Raw genomic sequence first — 14,721 nt, 5'->3', positions numbered from 1 at the left:
GTACCGCAAAAAAAAAAAAAAAAAAAAAAAGAAAGTCTTTGGAATGGGGCCAGGAAAACAGCCAATCAGCTGGGGTGGGAGGGTGACGGAGGGAGACCTCCTGAGCCTGCCCGGTCTTCTCAGATGTGAATGAATGTGCTGAGGAGGGGCACTGCAGCCAGGGCTGCACCAACAGCGAAGGGGCTTTCCAGTGCTGGTGTGAAGCAGGCTACGAGCTCCGGCCCGACCGGCGCAGCTGCAAGGCTCTGGGTAAGGGTGTTGGCATTTGGCTGGGCGGGCTGAGGACCCAGCGTGGAGAAACTCCAGGTGCTTGGGAGCTCAGGGATTTACTGAGCGTTAGAAAGATTCCCGGCACTGGCAAATTGGGCTGCAAGTTGCAATCTACCCTGAGAAAAACCATGGTGGGCCGGGGTAGGAGAGATTTCCACTCTCGAGCACAGGTGCTAGCAGCGCAGGGCACGCCCTCGCGGGCAAGGGGTCCTACCCACGGACCCCTTGAGGCCCTGGGGATGCGTGCCAGATGGGTATCTGGTGGCCCTGAAGCCCAGCGGGGCCCCTTTCTATGCCGTGTCCCAGGGCCAGAGCCTGTGCTACTGTTCGCCAATCGCATCGACATCCGGCAGGTGCTGCCGCACCGCTCTGAGTACACGCTGCTGCTCAACAACCTGGAGAACGCCATCGCCCTGGACTTTCATCACCGGCGGGAGCTCGTCTTCTGGTCCGATGTCACCCTGGACCGGATCCTCCGTGCCAATCTCAATGGCAGCAACGTGGAAGAAGTTGTGTCTACGGGGCTAGAGAGCCCAGGTAGGGAACCAGGCTCCTGGAGAGGGACAGGGCTGCACTGTGTGCGCGCGGAGCAGTGGTGCTGAGGGCAAGCCGGTGTTTGCAAACCTTTTGCCGCAAGCACCCATCCTGCAGTAAAATCTTAGGTGGAGCTCCGATGCAGAAAACACTTGTTAGCTTATGTGAGCAAGTGTTTAAGGTTCAGACGTAATGTTTGGTCAATGTCATAATTGAAATCAGAGATTAACGAGCTGGGCGTGGTGGTGCACACTTGGAATCCCATTACTTGGGAGGCTGAGACAGGAGGATCACAGGTTTTCGGCCAGCCTCAGCAACTTGCAAGGTCCTCTGTAACTTAGAGAGGCCCTGTTTCAAAATAAAAAGTAAAATAGGGGTAGGGGTGTAGTTCAGAGGTAAAATGCCCCTGGATCCAATCCTAGTACTGCAAAAAAAAGCAAATAAATAATTAATTGAAATCAGATATTTATGGGTAATAGCCAGGTGTGATGGTACACACTTAAAATCTCAGGTTATAGTACTTGAGAGGCTGAGACAGGAGGATCCCAGGTTTGAGGCCAACCCTCAGCAATTTAGTGAGACCCTCTTTCAAAATAAAAAAGGACTGAACCGTGTGTAGTGGCGCGGGCTTGTAATTCCAGCATTCAGGAGGCTGAGACTGGAGGATGTAGGTTCGCGGACAGCCTCAGCTACTTAGTGAGCCCCTCCGCAACTTAGTGAGCCCTGTTTTTAAAATAAAGAAGAAAAAATAGGGCTGGGGCTGTAGCTCAGAGGTAGAATGCTCCTGGGTTCCATCCCCAGTACTGTTAATAAATAAATAAATAAATAAATAGGGCTGGGGATGTAGCTCAGAGGTAGAATGCCCCTGGGTTCCATCCCCAGTACTGTTAATAAATAAATAAATAAATAGGGCTGGGGCTGTAGCTCAGAGGTAGAATGCTCCTGGGTTCCATCCCCAGTACTGTTAATAAATAAATAAATAAATAGGGCTGGGGATGTAGCTTAGAGGTAGAATGCCCCTGGATTTGACCCTCTCCCCCCAAAAAGGAAATTTATGAATAACTGTTACAGTTCTCTTTTGGCCTTAGCATCTAGTTCACTTCCAAGTTTTGTTTTGATTGCTTAATAGTAAGTCTGTTCTGATTGACTCTAATCTTCTAATCTAAATGGTTTACAAATTTAAAATCAGCAACAGCTAACTCTATAATCTCAGGCTATTCTACAAGCAGGTGAAGTGGATTAGAATTTGGTATCTAGGATGGTGCTGGGTTCAGTGGTAGAATACTTGCCTAGTATGCATGAACTCCTGGGTTCCACCCTAGCACTGCAAAGAAAATGAGAGAGAGAAAGGGAGAGAGGAGGGAGGGAGAGGGAGGGAGAGAGAGAGGAAGCCAGAGACAGAAGCCAGGTGTGGTGGCTCACATCTATAATCTCAGTACTTGGGAGGCTGAGGCAGGAAGATTGTAGGTTTGAAGCCAGACTCAGAAACTTAGCAAAACTGTCAGCAATTTAGTGAGACCTTTTTTTTTTCTCTTCGTGTGTGTGTGTGTGCGCGCGCGCGCGCACGTGCGTGCATGCGTGTGTGTGTGTGTGTGTGTGTGTGTGTGTGTTACTGGGGGTGGAACCCAGGGGCTTTTCTACCTCTGAGCTACACTCCCAGACCTATTTTATATTTTATTTGGAAACAGGGTCTCACTAAGTTGCTGAGAGCCTCACTAAGTAACTGAGGCTGGCTCTGAATCTGTGCGATCCTCCTGTCTCAGCCTCCCAAGCGCTGGGATTACAAGCTTGCGCCACCACGACTGACGAGTGAGACCCTGCTTAAAAAAAAAAGAATAGCCAGGCATGGTGGCACATGCCTGTAATCCTAGTACTTGGGAAGCTGAGACAGGAGGTTCATAGGTTTACGACCAGCCCCAGCTACTTAGTGAGGCCCTCTGAAACTTAGTGAGACCCTGTTTCAAAATAAAAATAAAATAGGGCTGAAGGTGTAGCTCGGAGGAAGCAGAATGCCCTTGAATTCAGTTCCCAGTACTGCAAAAGAAAGAGAAGGAAGAGGAGGAGAAAGTATTGAACATAGTTGACTCAATGCTTTTGGAACTTCCAAAATGCTTCGTAAAACCCTAGGTGACAATTTGAAAACCCCAAATCTGTGCAGTGGGGAACCCTGGGTATGGGTCAGGAGCCAGGCTTCAGGAAGTGAGGTGTGCTGACTGCTAGGAAGGAAATGCTTGCGCTTGGACGGTTGCTGGACGAGACTCCTCCTCCTCCTCCTCCTCCTCCTCCTCCTCCTCCTTCGTTTTCTCATCTTTGTGGGAAGTATAGTACCTGGCTCACACAGTTGTCATGACCGAGTTACCGTATGTCAAATCGTTACAAAGGTGCCTGGCTTCTCGTTTCACGGCTCCCTGTTGGAGGCACAGAGGAACCCAGGCTGAATCGCAGACACTTTTCTTCTCGCCAGGGGGTCTGGCGGTGGACTGGGTCCATGATAAGCTCTACTGGACCGACTCGGGGACATCAAGGATTGAAGTAGCCAACCTGGATGGGGCCCACCGGAAAGTGCTGCTGTGGCAGAACCTGGAGAAGCCCCGGGCCATTGCCTTGCACCCCATGGAGGGGTGAGTAGGTTGTGTCTCAGGCTCCCGAATCTCTCCTGTAACCTGTAGGGACAGTCCCCAGGCTGCCTGAGCCAGGTTTCATGGAGCAGTCCTCACAGCGATGTGCTAACCACGTGGGCTCTGCACCCAGACACACTCCGGGGTCTCCGTGGTGGCTCTGTAACAACGGGCCGTGGAGCTACACAATCTTTATTTGCTCTCCCTTTACTCCTCTCCAAATGGGCGATAAAAAAAAAAACCTGCCTCATCGTTGCATGAGGATTAAATGAGATGATAAACCAGGCATGGTGGCGCACATTTGTAATCCCATTACTTGGGAGGCCAAGGCAGTAGGATCCGGGTTCGTGGCCAGCCTCAGGAACTTAGTGAGGCCTTCAATTTATTGAAACCCTGTTTCAAAATAAAGAATGAAAAATAGGGCTGGGGGTGTAGCTTGGAGGTCGAATGCCCCTGGGTTCAACTGCCGGTGCCACAAAACAAAACAAAATAAAACAAAAATAAATAAGATGATATTTATTTTTTTTTCTTGGTACTGAGGATCAAACCCAGAGGCCTACCTCCAAGCTATACCCCCAGCCCTATTTTTAAATTTTCATTTGGAAATAGATCTCCCTAAATTGTTGAGAGCTTCACTAGTTGCTGAGGCTAGCTTTGAACCTGTAATCATCCTGTGTCCACCTCCAAAGTACTGGGATTACAAGCATTCATTATCTTGCCTGGCAGATGATGTATTTTAAATGGAATATAAAAATCTAGGCGTGGTGGTGCACACCTGTAAATACCAATAGTTGGGAGGCTGAGGCAGGAGGATTGACGGTATGATGCCAGCACAGAGTACTTTAGCCAGACCCTATTTCAAAATAAAAATAAGTAAATAAAAAGGCCTGGGAATAGCTGAGTGTGGTGGTACCACACCTGTAATCCCAGTACCTAGGAGGCAGAGACAGGAGAATCAGATTCAAAGCTACCCTCAGCAACTTAGTGTGACTCTGTTTCAAAATTTTAAGGGTGGGGGGAGTGGCTGGGATTGTGGCTCAGAGGCAGAACAACCCTAGGTTCAAACCCCAGTACCACGCGCGCGCACACACACACACACACACACACACACACACACACACACACACAAATGGGCTGGCAGTGTAGCTCAGTAATAGAATGACTCTGAGTTCAATTCCCAATACCACTCTAAATGAATAAATAAATAGAATATGATGGCACATATTAAGTAAGTTTGAAGTGGTTAGTGTTTTTATAGAACTCAAAGGATTGAGCTAATTGATCAAAATTATTATTAATTTAAAATAATTAAAAATGCAATAGTCTAATTGATATAAATTATCACTAATTTACAATAATTAAAAAGTTAATAGAAAAGTCTTCTGAACTGAAGTCTCTTGAAATTAAAATTCTTAGCCTCTAGCTTTTAAAAATTCACTGCTGTCAACTGAAGAGATGTAAGATCCTGCACTTGAGTGTCAACTGTTTTAGAACAATATGTGCTGGGTGCAGTGGGGCACACTCGTAATCCTAATTACTGGGGAAGCCAAGGCAGGAGGATTGCAAGTTCAAGGCCAGCCTGGCCAACTTAGTGAAACCCTGTCTCAACATAAAGATGTAAAGGCCTGGAGTTGTGGCTCAGAGGTAGAGCACTCGCCTAGCGTGCGCAAGGCCCTAAGTATAATCCCCAGTACAGGGGAAAGGAATAATGTGTGTTTGTGTAAGTGTGTAGAAAATACAAGGGCTTTTTTTTTTTTTTTTTTTTTTGGTGGTACTGGGGTTCCTGGAAGCCCTTCTACCTCTAGGATATGCTCCCAGACCTATTTTATACTTTTTTTAAAATTTGGAAACAGGGTCTCTTAAGCCAAAGCGGCTGGCTTTGAACCTGTGCGATCCTCCTATCTTCACCTCCCAAGCGCGGGGATTACAAGCGTGAGCCACAATGCCCGGCAATACAAGGGCATTGAAAGAGAGTGAGACAAAAAAAGAAAGTGCCTGCAGGGCATGGCGGTGCAAGCCTGTAATCCCAGTATTTGGGAGGCTAAAACAGGAGGATTGTGGGTTTGAGGTCAGCCTCAACAACTTAGCAAGGCCCTCAGCAACTTCCCAAGAACCTGCTTCAAAATAAAAACTAAAATTGGACTGTAGCTCACAGGTAGACCGCCTTGGGCTCAGTCCCCAGGACCACCGTCTGTCCTAACATTAAACCATACTGTCAGATCCATGAACGCCGGGCCTTCTATCTGTCTTGTTCACCGCTGTATTTCCAGTACCTAAGATAGTGCCCTTCCCATAGCAGGTGCTCAAAAAAGAAAAATGTTTTCAATGAGTAAGCGCCCTGTCTAAAGACATTTAAATTCAAACATTTAAAAAATACCTGTAATCCCAGTGTTCGGCAGGCTGACACAGGAGGATCACAGGCCAGTCTCAGCAACTTAGTGAGACCCTCAGCACCTCAGTAAAACCCTGTTTCAAAATTAAAAAAATACATTTATATATATATATATACATAGGCGAGGGGTGTAGGTCATAGGTAAAATGCCTCTGGGTTCAACCTTTCATACAAACAAAAAAAAAAACAAATATAAAAAGCCACTCTGGGCAAAAAGTTCGCGTTCCCTGGGTTCAGTGGACAGAAGCCTTTATCTGATTATTTTCCTGGTCACTCCTGGGCCATCCTGTGATGTCCACCTCTCAATTTCCTTTTCTCTCTTCCTAGTACCATTTACTGGACAGACTGGGGCAACACCCCCCGCATTGAGGCCTCCAGCATGGATGGCTCGGGGCGTCACATCATCGCCGATACCCATCTCTTCTGGCCCAACGGCCTCACCATTGACTATGCCGGCCGCCGTATGTATTGGGTAGATGCCAAGCACCATGTCATCGAGAGGGCCAACCTGGATGGGAGTCACCGCAAGGCCGTCATTAGCCAAGGTGAGCGCCTTCCTCCACTCTCGTCTTTTTCCATCCCTGTGCCCGGGAGCCTTGGCAGAGGGTGGGAGTTACGCGGTTGCCGGGCCTGGGTCCAGGGGCCATGGAAGTCCACGTCTGGACTGAAGTTTTTCTGGACTTTCCCCAGGCCTTCCTCATCCCTTTGCCATCACGGTCTTTGAAGACAGCCTATACTGGACAGACTGGCACACCAAGAGCATCAACAGTGCCAATAAGTTTACTGGGAAGAACCAGGAAATCATTCGCAACAAGCTCCACTTCCCCATGGACATTCATACCTTGCACCCGCAGCGCCAGCCTGCAGGTAAAAACTTCCTCCTCAGGTGAGGCCGAGTAGCCTCAGCCAAGATGTGGCTGCTGCTCCTCTCAGGCCCTTCCTTTTGCCATTTCTTCTGTTGGGGGGGGGGGGGGAACCAGGGCTGCCATTGACATGGGCTAATTCCGCCATCTGCTGGACAATTAGGGTAGTACAACATCAAGACTCAGGAGAAAGACTCCTAGTGGCCTTACCATTCCCATTTAATTCATACAGACATTTACAGATCTCCTATGTGTCTGTTGGCACTCAGTGTGCTAGCAGCGGGGGCATATATAAAAATAAATAAGACAGCTAGGTATGGTGGTACACGCCTGTAATCTTAGTCCTTCGAGGCTGAGACAGGAGAATCGCAGGTTCATAGCCAGCCTCTGCAACTCAGCAAGGCTCTCAGCTCTTAGGGAGACCCTGTTTCCAAATTAAAAATAGTTAAATAGGGCTTGGGGTGTAGCTCAGAAGCAGAATGTTCCTGCGTTCAAACCCCAGTATTAGCTGGGCGTGGTGGCGTACACTTGTAATCCCTGCGCTTGGGAGGCAGAGACAGGAGGATCGCGCAGGTTCGAAGCCAGCCATGCTGGCTTAGGAGACCCTGTTTCCAAATAAAAATGTAAAAATAGGTCTGGGAGTGCAGCCCGGAGGTAGAAGGGTTTCCAGGAACCCCAGTACCACCAAAAAAAGAAAAAAAAGAAGAAAAAAAAAAAAACCCAGTACTATACACACAAAAAAAAAAAAAAAAGAAAGAAAGAAAGAAGAAAAAAAGACATACTTTCTCTCTTTGGAGAACTTATAACCAACTCTCTGGTCTAGAGGCTACCTTCCTAAATGTTTAGTCTTCCCTGACCCTTTCTCTTTCCCTCTGGGCTCTCGGAGCAGGGAAGAACCGCTGTGGAGACAACAACGGAGGCTGCACCCACCTGTGCCTACCCAGCGGCCAGAACTACACCTGCGCCTGCCCCACTGGCTTCCGCAAGATCAGCAGCCACGCCTGCGCCCAGAGTAAGTGGGCCTGGGACGGCGGCCTCCGTGGAGGCGCCTGTGAGCGCGGGCGGGAGGAAGAGGGCTCAGAGTTGGAGGGATGGCCTGTCGTAGGCAAGCACCAGACTCCCCAGCTGGCCCCCCGAGAGGGAAAACTTAAGAGGCGGGGGGACCCTGAATTAGAGCTGAGGCCTGAGGACCCAGCAGCAGTTGCTGAAGGCTCAGTGATTTCACCAGGTAGGCAGCGAGAGGTTTAGGCTCTTCTAGAAAGCAGGGCTATGATTTCCAACCTCTTCACTCTTAGCCTCTCCCCATTAAAAGTTTTCTTTCAAGTCAGGCATGGTGGCACACACCTGTAATCCCAGTACTTGAGAGGCTGAAACAGAAGGATCGCAAGTTCGAGGGCAGCTTCAGCAACCTCATGAGGCCCTCTGCAACTTAGTGAGACCCGGTTTGAAGATAAAAAGTAAATTAAGAAGCCAGGCGTGGTGGCGCATGCTTGTAATCCCAGCATTCGGGAGGCTGAGACCGGAGGATTGCAATTCACAGACAGCCTCAGCTTCTTAGTGAGGCCCTCCGCAACTCAGTGAGACCCTGTTTCAAAATAAAAAATAGGGCAGGGGTTGTAGCTTGGAGGTCGAATGCCCCTGGGTCCCATCCCCAGACCCACACACACACAAAACAAAAACAAAAACAAAAACAAAAAAAAGCAGTAAATTAAGGCTGAGGGTGTAGCTCAGAGGCAGAATCCTAGGTTCTATCCCTAGTACTGTAAAACAAAGTGACTTTCTTTCAGCCTTTAGACGGGGAGCCAAAATTAGGATCTCTGCTGATACTCTGTACACCCCAAATAATTATGCAGCTAGCAAGTAAAAGACAATGGGGTTCCCTGGTCTCTCCCTGGACTGGGCTCTCTTTGAGCTCCTGCAGGCTTGTTGTTTTGCTAGGCTGGCCCTGGAGTGTTCAGCACCTCAGCTGGCTTCTTCCAAGAATAGTCCAGAGAGGAGTGATGGGCATGTGGCATCAGTAGCAAGCTGCCTAGGATAACCGCTATGCTTCACACTCCTTATTTACCACCGTGCACCTCGCGGGCCTCTGGAATCTAGTTAAAATCACATTCTCCTCGGACCTGGATGCTTTCCCGAAAGCACAATTAGGGAAAACATGCAGAGGTTTCATTCAAACATGCTGATTGAGAACCTAGTTTCAGGCAATACATTTTCCCCCTAAGTGTCCATTGCTTCCCCTATTGTCTTAGGAAGATGCAAGATGTTTCCCTACACACTTCCCAGAGCTTAGAAGAAGACACTTGTTAAAGTTAGGGAGCCTTTCTGAGTAGAAAAAGTCGGCCCTCCATGTCTGTGGGTTCCACATCTACAAATTCAATCAACTGCTGACTGAGAAAATACACTTAAAAAGTGTGTGTATTGAGTATGTGCAGACATTTTTCTTGTCATTATTCTTTAAACAATATAACAACTATCTACCTAGACTATATTGCAACAGGAATCTCCAACATCAAACAAACAAATATACTGCATGAGGTATAAGTAACCTAGAGATGATTTAAAGTACACGCAAGCTGTGTGTGGTGGTGCACGCCTAGATTTCCAGTACATGGAAAGCTGGGATAGGAGAATCACAGGTTCGAAGCCAGCCTCAGCAACTTAGCAAGACTCTGTTTCCAAATGGAAAATAAAGTAGGGCTGGGGGTACAGCTTGGAGGTTGAACGCTCCCAGGTTCAGTCTTCATTACTTCACGCACATACAAAGAGCATATGCAAGGATGTGTTTAGGTTATATGCAAACACCGTGTCATTTTACATAAGGGACTTGAGTATCTGTGGGGGTCTTGGAACCAGTGCCCCACAGATACCAAGGGACATCTGTACTGGGAAAATACTCAGACAGACCACAGTGGAGCAGAGGATGGAGAAGAGCTTGCTGGGAAGATACTCCCGAGCAGCGGCCTGAGCGCCCTCCCCGGAGCTGCCGAGTCTCAGCTCTGGTGCTCTGTAGCCACGGGACCTTGAGCAGGTCACTTGATCTCTGTTAGCCTCATCTAGAAAATGGGAACAAGAGTAACACGTAGCATAAAGGGTTGGTGTGAGATGTCATGCTTTTCTAAGCACTAAGCTCAGTCGAAGGTGCTCGGCAAACAGTCACTGGCTGACGCTGGGAGGAGAACAGCAAGAGGAAGCAGCTAGATGATAGAGCAGAAGCGGAAGTCCTGAGGCCATGGCAGTCAGGGAGGCAGGGCGCGGCTAGAGATCCACACAAGTCAGAGGAGAGAAGAATTTAGATGAAGCCGACAGACACTGAAACAACACGTACCTCCAGGGCCCTGGGTAGGGTCTGTTTCCATTGAATTCTAAGGCTGTTTCTGCCCGCGCGGGCTGCCCACTGCTCAGTGGGGCCTGGGGTGTGAAGAGTAGGGGGCAATATGGGTGTGGTGGCACATGCTTGTAATCCCAGTACTTGGGAAACTGAGACAGGTTTGCAGGCTCACGGCCAGCCTCAGCTACTTAGGGAGGCCTCTCACCACTTAGTGAGACCTTGTTCAGAATAAAAAGCAAAACAGGGCTGGGGGATAGCTCCGAGGTAGAATCTCTGGGTAATCCCCAGTGCCACACACATCCACACACAGTCACCCACACACACACACACACACACACACACACACACACACACACACATAAAGAGTAGGGGGCAAAGGGCACCAGGTCCCAAGAAGTGTGATTGACCCAGGTGTCACGCAGGTGAGCGTCTGTGTCTGTCACTGTTACTGGATTTAGAGCATTAAAAGAAGACCCCTCTCGGCCTTTGATCAGGTCTTGACAAGTTCCTGCTTTTTGCCCGAAGGATGGACATCCGTCGGATCAGCTTTGACACAGAGGACCTGTCCGACGACGTCATCCCACTGGCTGACGTGCGCAGTGCTGTGGCCCTTGACTGGGACTCCCGGGATGACCATGTGTACTGGACAGATGTCAGCACTGATACCATCAGCAGGGCCAAGTGGGATGGAACAGGACAGGAGGTAGGGCCATCGTGGACCCAGGCACTCAGAGAGGGTAGAGACGGAGGGGCGGAACCCGCCATCTCCAGGGTAAGGGCATCCCATACCTGGGGCACTGGTGGAGTTTGGTAGTGCTGTTGGTGATATGGCTTTGCTTCCTGCCCAGGTGGTAGTGGATACCAGTTTGGAAAGCCCTGCAGGCCTGGCCATTGATTGGGTCACCAACAAGCTATACTGGACAGATGCAGGTATGTACAGGGAGCCATGGTCTGGCTGCCTGGGATTCCTCTTATTTAAAACTAATGCCTTAGCCAGGCGTGGTAGCGCACGCTTGTAATCCCCGCGCTTGGGAGGCGGAGACAGGAGGATCGCGCAGATTTGAAGCCAGCCGCGCTGGCTTAAGGGACCCTGTTTCTAAGTAAAAGAGTATAAAATAGGTCTGGGAGTGTAGCCCGGAGGTAGAAGGGCTTCCAGGAACCCCAGTACCACCAAAAAAAAAAAAAAAAAAAAAAAAAAAAATGCCTTGCTGGGCATAGTGGTAAATGCCATAATCCCAGAACTGGAGAGGCTAAAACAGGAAGATCACAGGTTCAAGACCTCAGCAAGATAGTGAGACTCTTAACAACTTACCCCCTGTTTCAAAATAAAAAATAAGCCGGGCAAGCCGGGCGTGGTGGCACACGCTTGTACCCCGGTACTTGGGAGGCTGAGACAGGAAGGACCACAGGTTCATGGCCAGCCTCAGCTACTTAGGCCCTCTGCAACTTAGTGAGACCCTGTTTCAAAATAAAGAATAAAAAATAGGGCTGGGAATGTAGCTCGGAGGTACAGTGCACCTGGGTTCCATCCCCAGTACTGCAAAATAAATAAATAAATAAATAAATAAATAAATAAATAAATAGCTGGGCATGGTGGCACACACTTGTAATCCCAGCATTTGGGAGGCTGAGATAGGAGGATCACGGTTTGCAGACAGCCTCAGCTACTTAGTGAGGCCCTTTGCAACTTAGACCCTGATTAAAAATAAAAATCAGGGCTGGGGGTGTAGCTCGGAGGTAGAATGCCCCCGGGTTCCAGCCCCGGTACCACACAAAAAATAAATAAAATAAGGATGGAGATGTAGCTCAGAGGCAGAATACTCCTGGATCCAATCCCCAGTATCAAATAAGCAAAATGCCCCTGGCCTCAGGTAGAAGGGAATCTTGCAGGATCCCCTTTGTCTCGGGACAGATCTTGCAGGCCCAGTACCCCTCCTGGACTGAAGTCTTTGGTTGTTGAGAAGCTGGGCTGCTCTAGAGCTGAAGCAAGAAGCTCATATCTGAGGGTTTGGCATTTGTTTGGCAAATGGTAGCTACTTTGGTGATATAGTTGATGCTTGTAAATGTTTTGAAGGTAAACCAGGCGTGGTGGCCACGCTTGTAATCCCAGCATTTTGAGAGGCTAAGACCAGAGGATCGCGGTTCGCAGAAAGCCTCAGTTACTTAGGCCCTCCGCAACTTAGTGAGGCCCTGTTTTAAAATAAAGAATAAAAAATAGGGCAGGGGGTGTAGCTTGGAGGTCAAATTCCTTGGGTTCCATCCCCAGACCAGCAAAAAAAAAAAAAAAATTTTTTAAAGATAATGAACATATGCCTTATGGTTTTCCTTTCATCGCTGTCTGAGTACAACAGATATTTCAGGTGGGTGTGGAAGGCGAGGGGAAGGCCTTATACCAGCACTGCTCTAAGTGTGGTCCCTGGACCAGCAGCATCGACATTCCTGGGGAAGATGTTAGAATGCAGATTCTGGGGCCCGCCCAAGACTTGCTGAATCAGAATCATTACTAAATAGGCATTCTGCATCTGTCACAGAATCTTTACTGAGCATCTACTGCATTCCATGCTCTGTGAATGAAGAAGACAGGAGTTAACATCTTTGCCCTTACTTCTTGGTAGGTACAGACCGGATTGAAGTGGCCAACACGGATGGCAGCATGCGGACAGTACTCATCTGGGAGAACCTGGATCGACCTCGGGACATCGTGGTGGAACCCATGGGCGGGTGAGCGCTGCCCCCAGGAGCTCCGACCCCGTGAGACCTGAGTGCTATCAGGGGATGATCTGGAGGTTAGGGAGAGTGGACAGATGTTGCAGGCACATCAAGGATGTAAGAACCATAGAGGACAGTTACAGCCCTGTGTCCTCTGTGGGCAAGGAAAGCTTTTAAATTTAAAATATTTGATTTACTTATTTTTAGTTAATTTATTGGGGGGGTTGTTCAAAAACTTAAATTGTAGAGCCAGGTGTGGGGCACATGCCTGCAGTCTCAGGACTTGGGAGGCTGAGACTGGAGGATCACATGTTTGTGGCCAACCTTGGCAACCTAGTGAGACCCTATTTCTTTTCTCTTTTTCTTTTTTAGTATTAGGGGTGGAACCCATCCAGGCTATACCCTCGGCCCTATTTTATTTTGTATTTTGAAACAGGAACTCACTAGGTTGCTGAGTCTCACTAAATTGCTGAGGCTGATTTCAAAGCTGTGATCCTCCTGTCTCAGCCTCCCAAGTACTGAGATTATAGGTATGCACTATGGTGCCAAACTGACCCTGTTTCAAAAAAATAAAAATAGAAGCTAGGCGTGGTGGCGCACGCTTGGAATCCCAGTATTTGGGAGGATGAGACCGAAGAATTGTGGTTTATGGACAGCCTCAGCTACTTAGCTAGGCTCTTTGCAACTCAGTGAGACCCTGTTTCAAAATAAAGAATAAAAAATAAGGCTGGGAGTGTAACTCTGGGTTCTATCCCCAGTACTGCAAAAATAAATAAATAAATAAATAAATAAATAAATAAATAATAAAATAGAGCTGGGAGTGTGGCTCAGAAATAAAACGCTCGTGTGTTCAGTCCCCCCATTAAAGAAAGAAGGAAAGGAAGAAAGATCAAATTGTAAAAAGTGAAAGTTCTCTATCATTTCACTCTTAACAGTTTAAGATATTTTTTTCCAGATTTTCGTGTGTGTGTGTGTGTGTGTGTGTGTGTGTGTGTGTGTGTGTGTGTGTTTTACTGGGAATTGAATCCAGGGCCATGCTACCTCTGAGCCACACCCCAGCCTTTTGTTTTTGTTTTGTTTTGAAAGAGTCTCACACATTACAGAGGCTATTCTCTAACCCGTGATCCTCCTGTCTCAGCCTCCCAAGGACTGAGATTACAGGCGTGCACACCATGCCGAACTCAGACTTTCTTCTAAATTATATAAATCTTTGTTGTTGGTGGTGGGGGGTTGGTTTGATAAAAATCACATAGTACTTTTAGACTTTTCTTTTTTTAGTTTGGCTATATAACTTTCCATTTAAGTACATAGTTCAGTCTTGTTCTTCATCACCATTATATGGAATTCTGTTAAACTTCAGTGTCATAGTTATTTGACCCACCCAGTCAAAATATTCCTCAGTCCTCAGCCAGGTGCAGTGGTATACATCTGTAATCCCAATACTTGGGAGGCTAAAACAGGAGGATCACAGGTATAGGTGAGTGCATAATAACTTAGTGGGATCCTATTTCAGAACAAAAAGGTGCTGGGGTTATAGCTCAGGGTTAGAACTCCCCTGGAGTCAATCCCCAGTATCACACACAAAGACACATAAATGTCTCTTACTGAAAACTGTAATCCCAGTATATGTGAGGCTGGGATAGAAAGATCACAGATTTGAGGCTAGCTTCAGCAATTTGGTGAAACTTTGTTTCAAAATACCCCCAGTTCTATTAGAAAGGGTGTAGCTCAGAGCTTGAATATTCCCAGGTTCAATCCTCAGTATCAAAATAAAATACAAACCATTTCTTAGTCTTAACCCTTCCTTCTTTCTTTCTTTTCAAGTAGTCTTGAGCCATATACTCTTCTTTTTTTATTTTTATTTTTTTGGATGGGAGGGAGTACTGGGGTTGAACCCAGTAGCATTCTACCTGTGAGCTATACCCCCAGTTCTATTTTAATTTTGTTGGTGGGTGCTTGGGATTAAACCCAAGGGTATTCCATTTCCCAGCAACATTCCCAGTCCTA

The 14,721-nt window shown here is 47.7% G+C and overlaps 1 protein-coding gene across 3 annotated transcripts in view; it reads left to right on the top strand.

Annotated features, from left to right (window-relative positions):
• LRP4 (LDL receptor related protein 4) overlaps positions 1–14,721 on the top strand; it is a gene marked incomplete at both ends in the record, with an annotated part of 63,309 nt that overhangs the window by 23,329 nt on the left and 25,259 nt on the right. For 2 of the 3 annotated variants that reach the window (XM_080700562.1, XM_080700563.1), the window contains 9 exons: positions 124–249; positions 577–807; positions 3,269–3,425; positions 6,142–6,359; positions 6,505–6,681; positions 7,567–7,689; positions 10,500–10,708; positions 10,854–10,935; positions 12,621–12,726. In XM_080700562.1, coding sequence (XP_080556688.1) covers positions 124–249; positions 577–807; positions 3,269–3,425; positions 6,142–6,359; positions 6,505–6,681; positions 7,567–7,689; positions 10,500–10,708; positions 10,854–10,935; positions 12,621–12,726 — 1,429 coding nt within the window. Of the gene's footprint in view, positions 1–123; positions 250–576; positions 808–3,268; positions 3,426–6,141; positions 6,360–6,504; positions 6,682–7,563; positions 7,690–10,499; positions 10,709–10,853; positions 10,936–12,620; positions 12,727–14,721 lie in introns of all 3 variants that reach the window. The other variant, XM_080700561.1, reaches the window with a different exon arrangement.

The sequence above is a fragment of the Muscardinus avellanarius genome (assembly GCF_963383645.1).
Source record: "Muscardinus avellanarius genome assembly, chromosome: 1".
NCBI lineage: Eukaryota > Metazoa > Chordata > Mammalia > Rodentia > Gliridae > Muscardinus > Muscardinus avellanarius.
The sequence above is the reverse complement of the archived record's forward strand: the minus strand, read 5'-3'. Positions and strand labels throughout refer to the sequence as shown.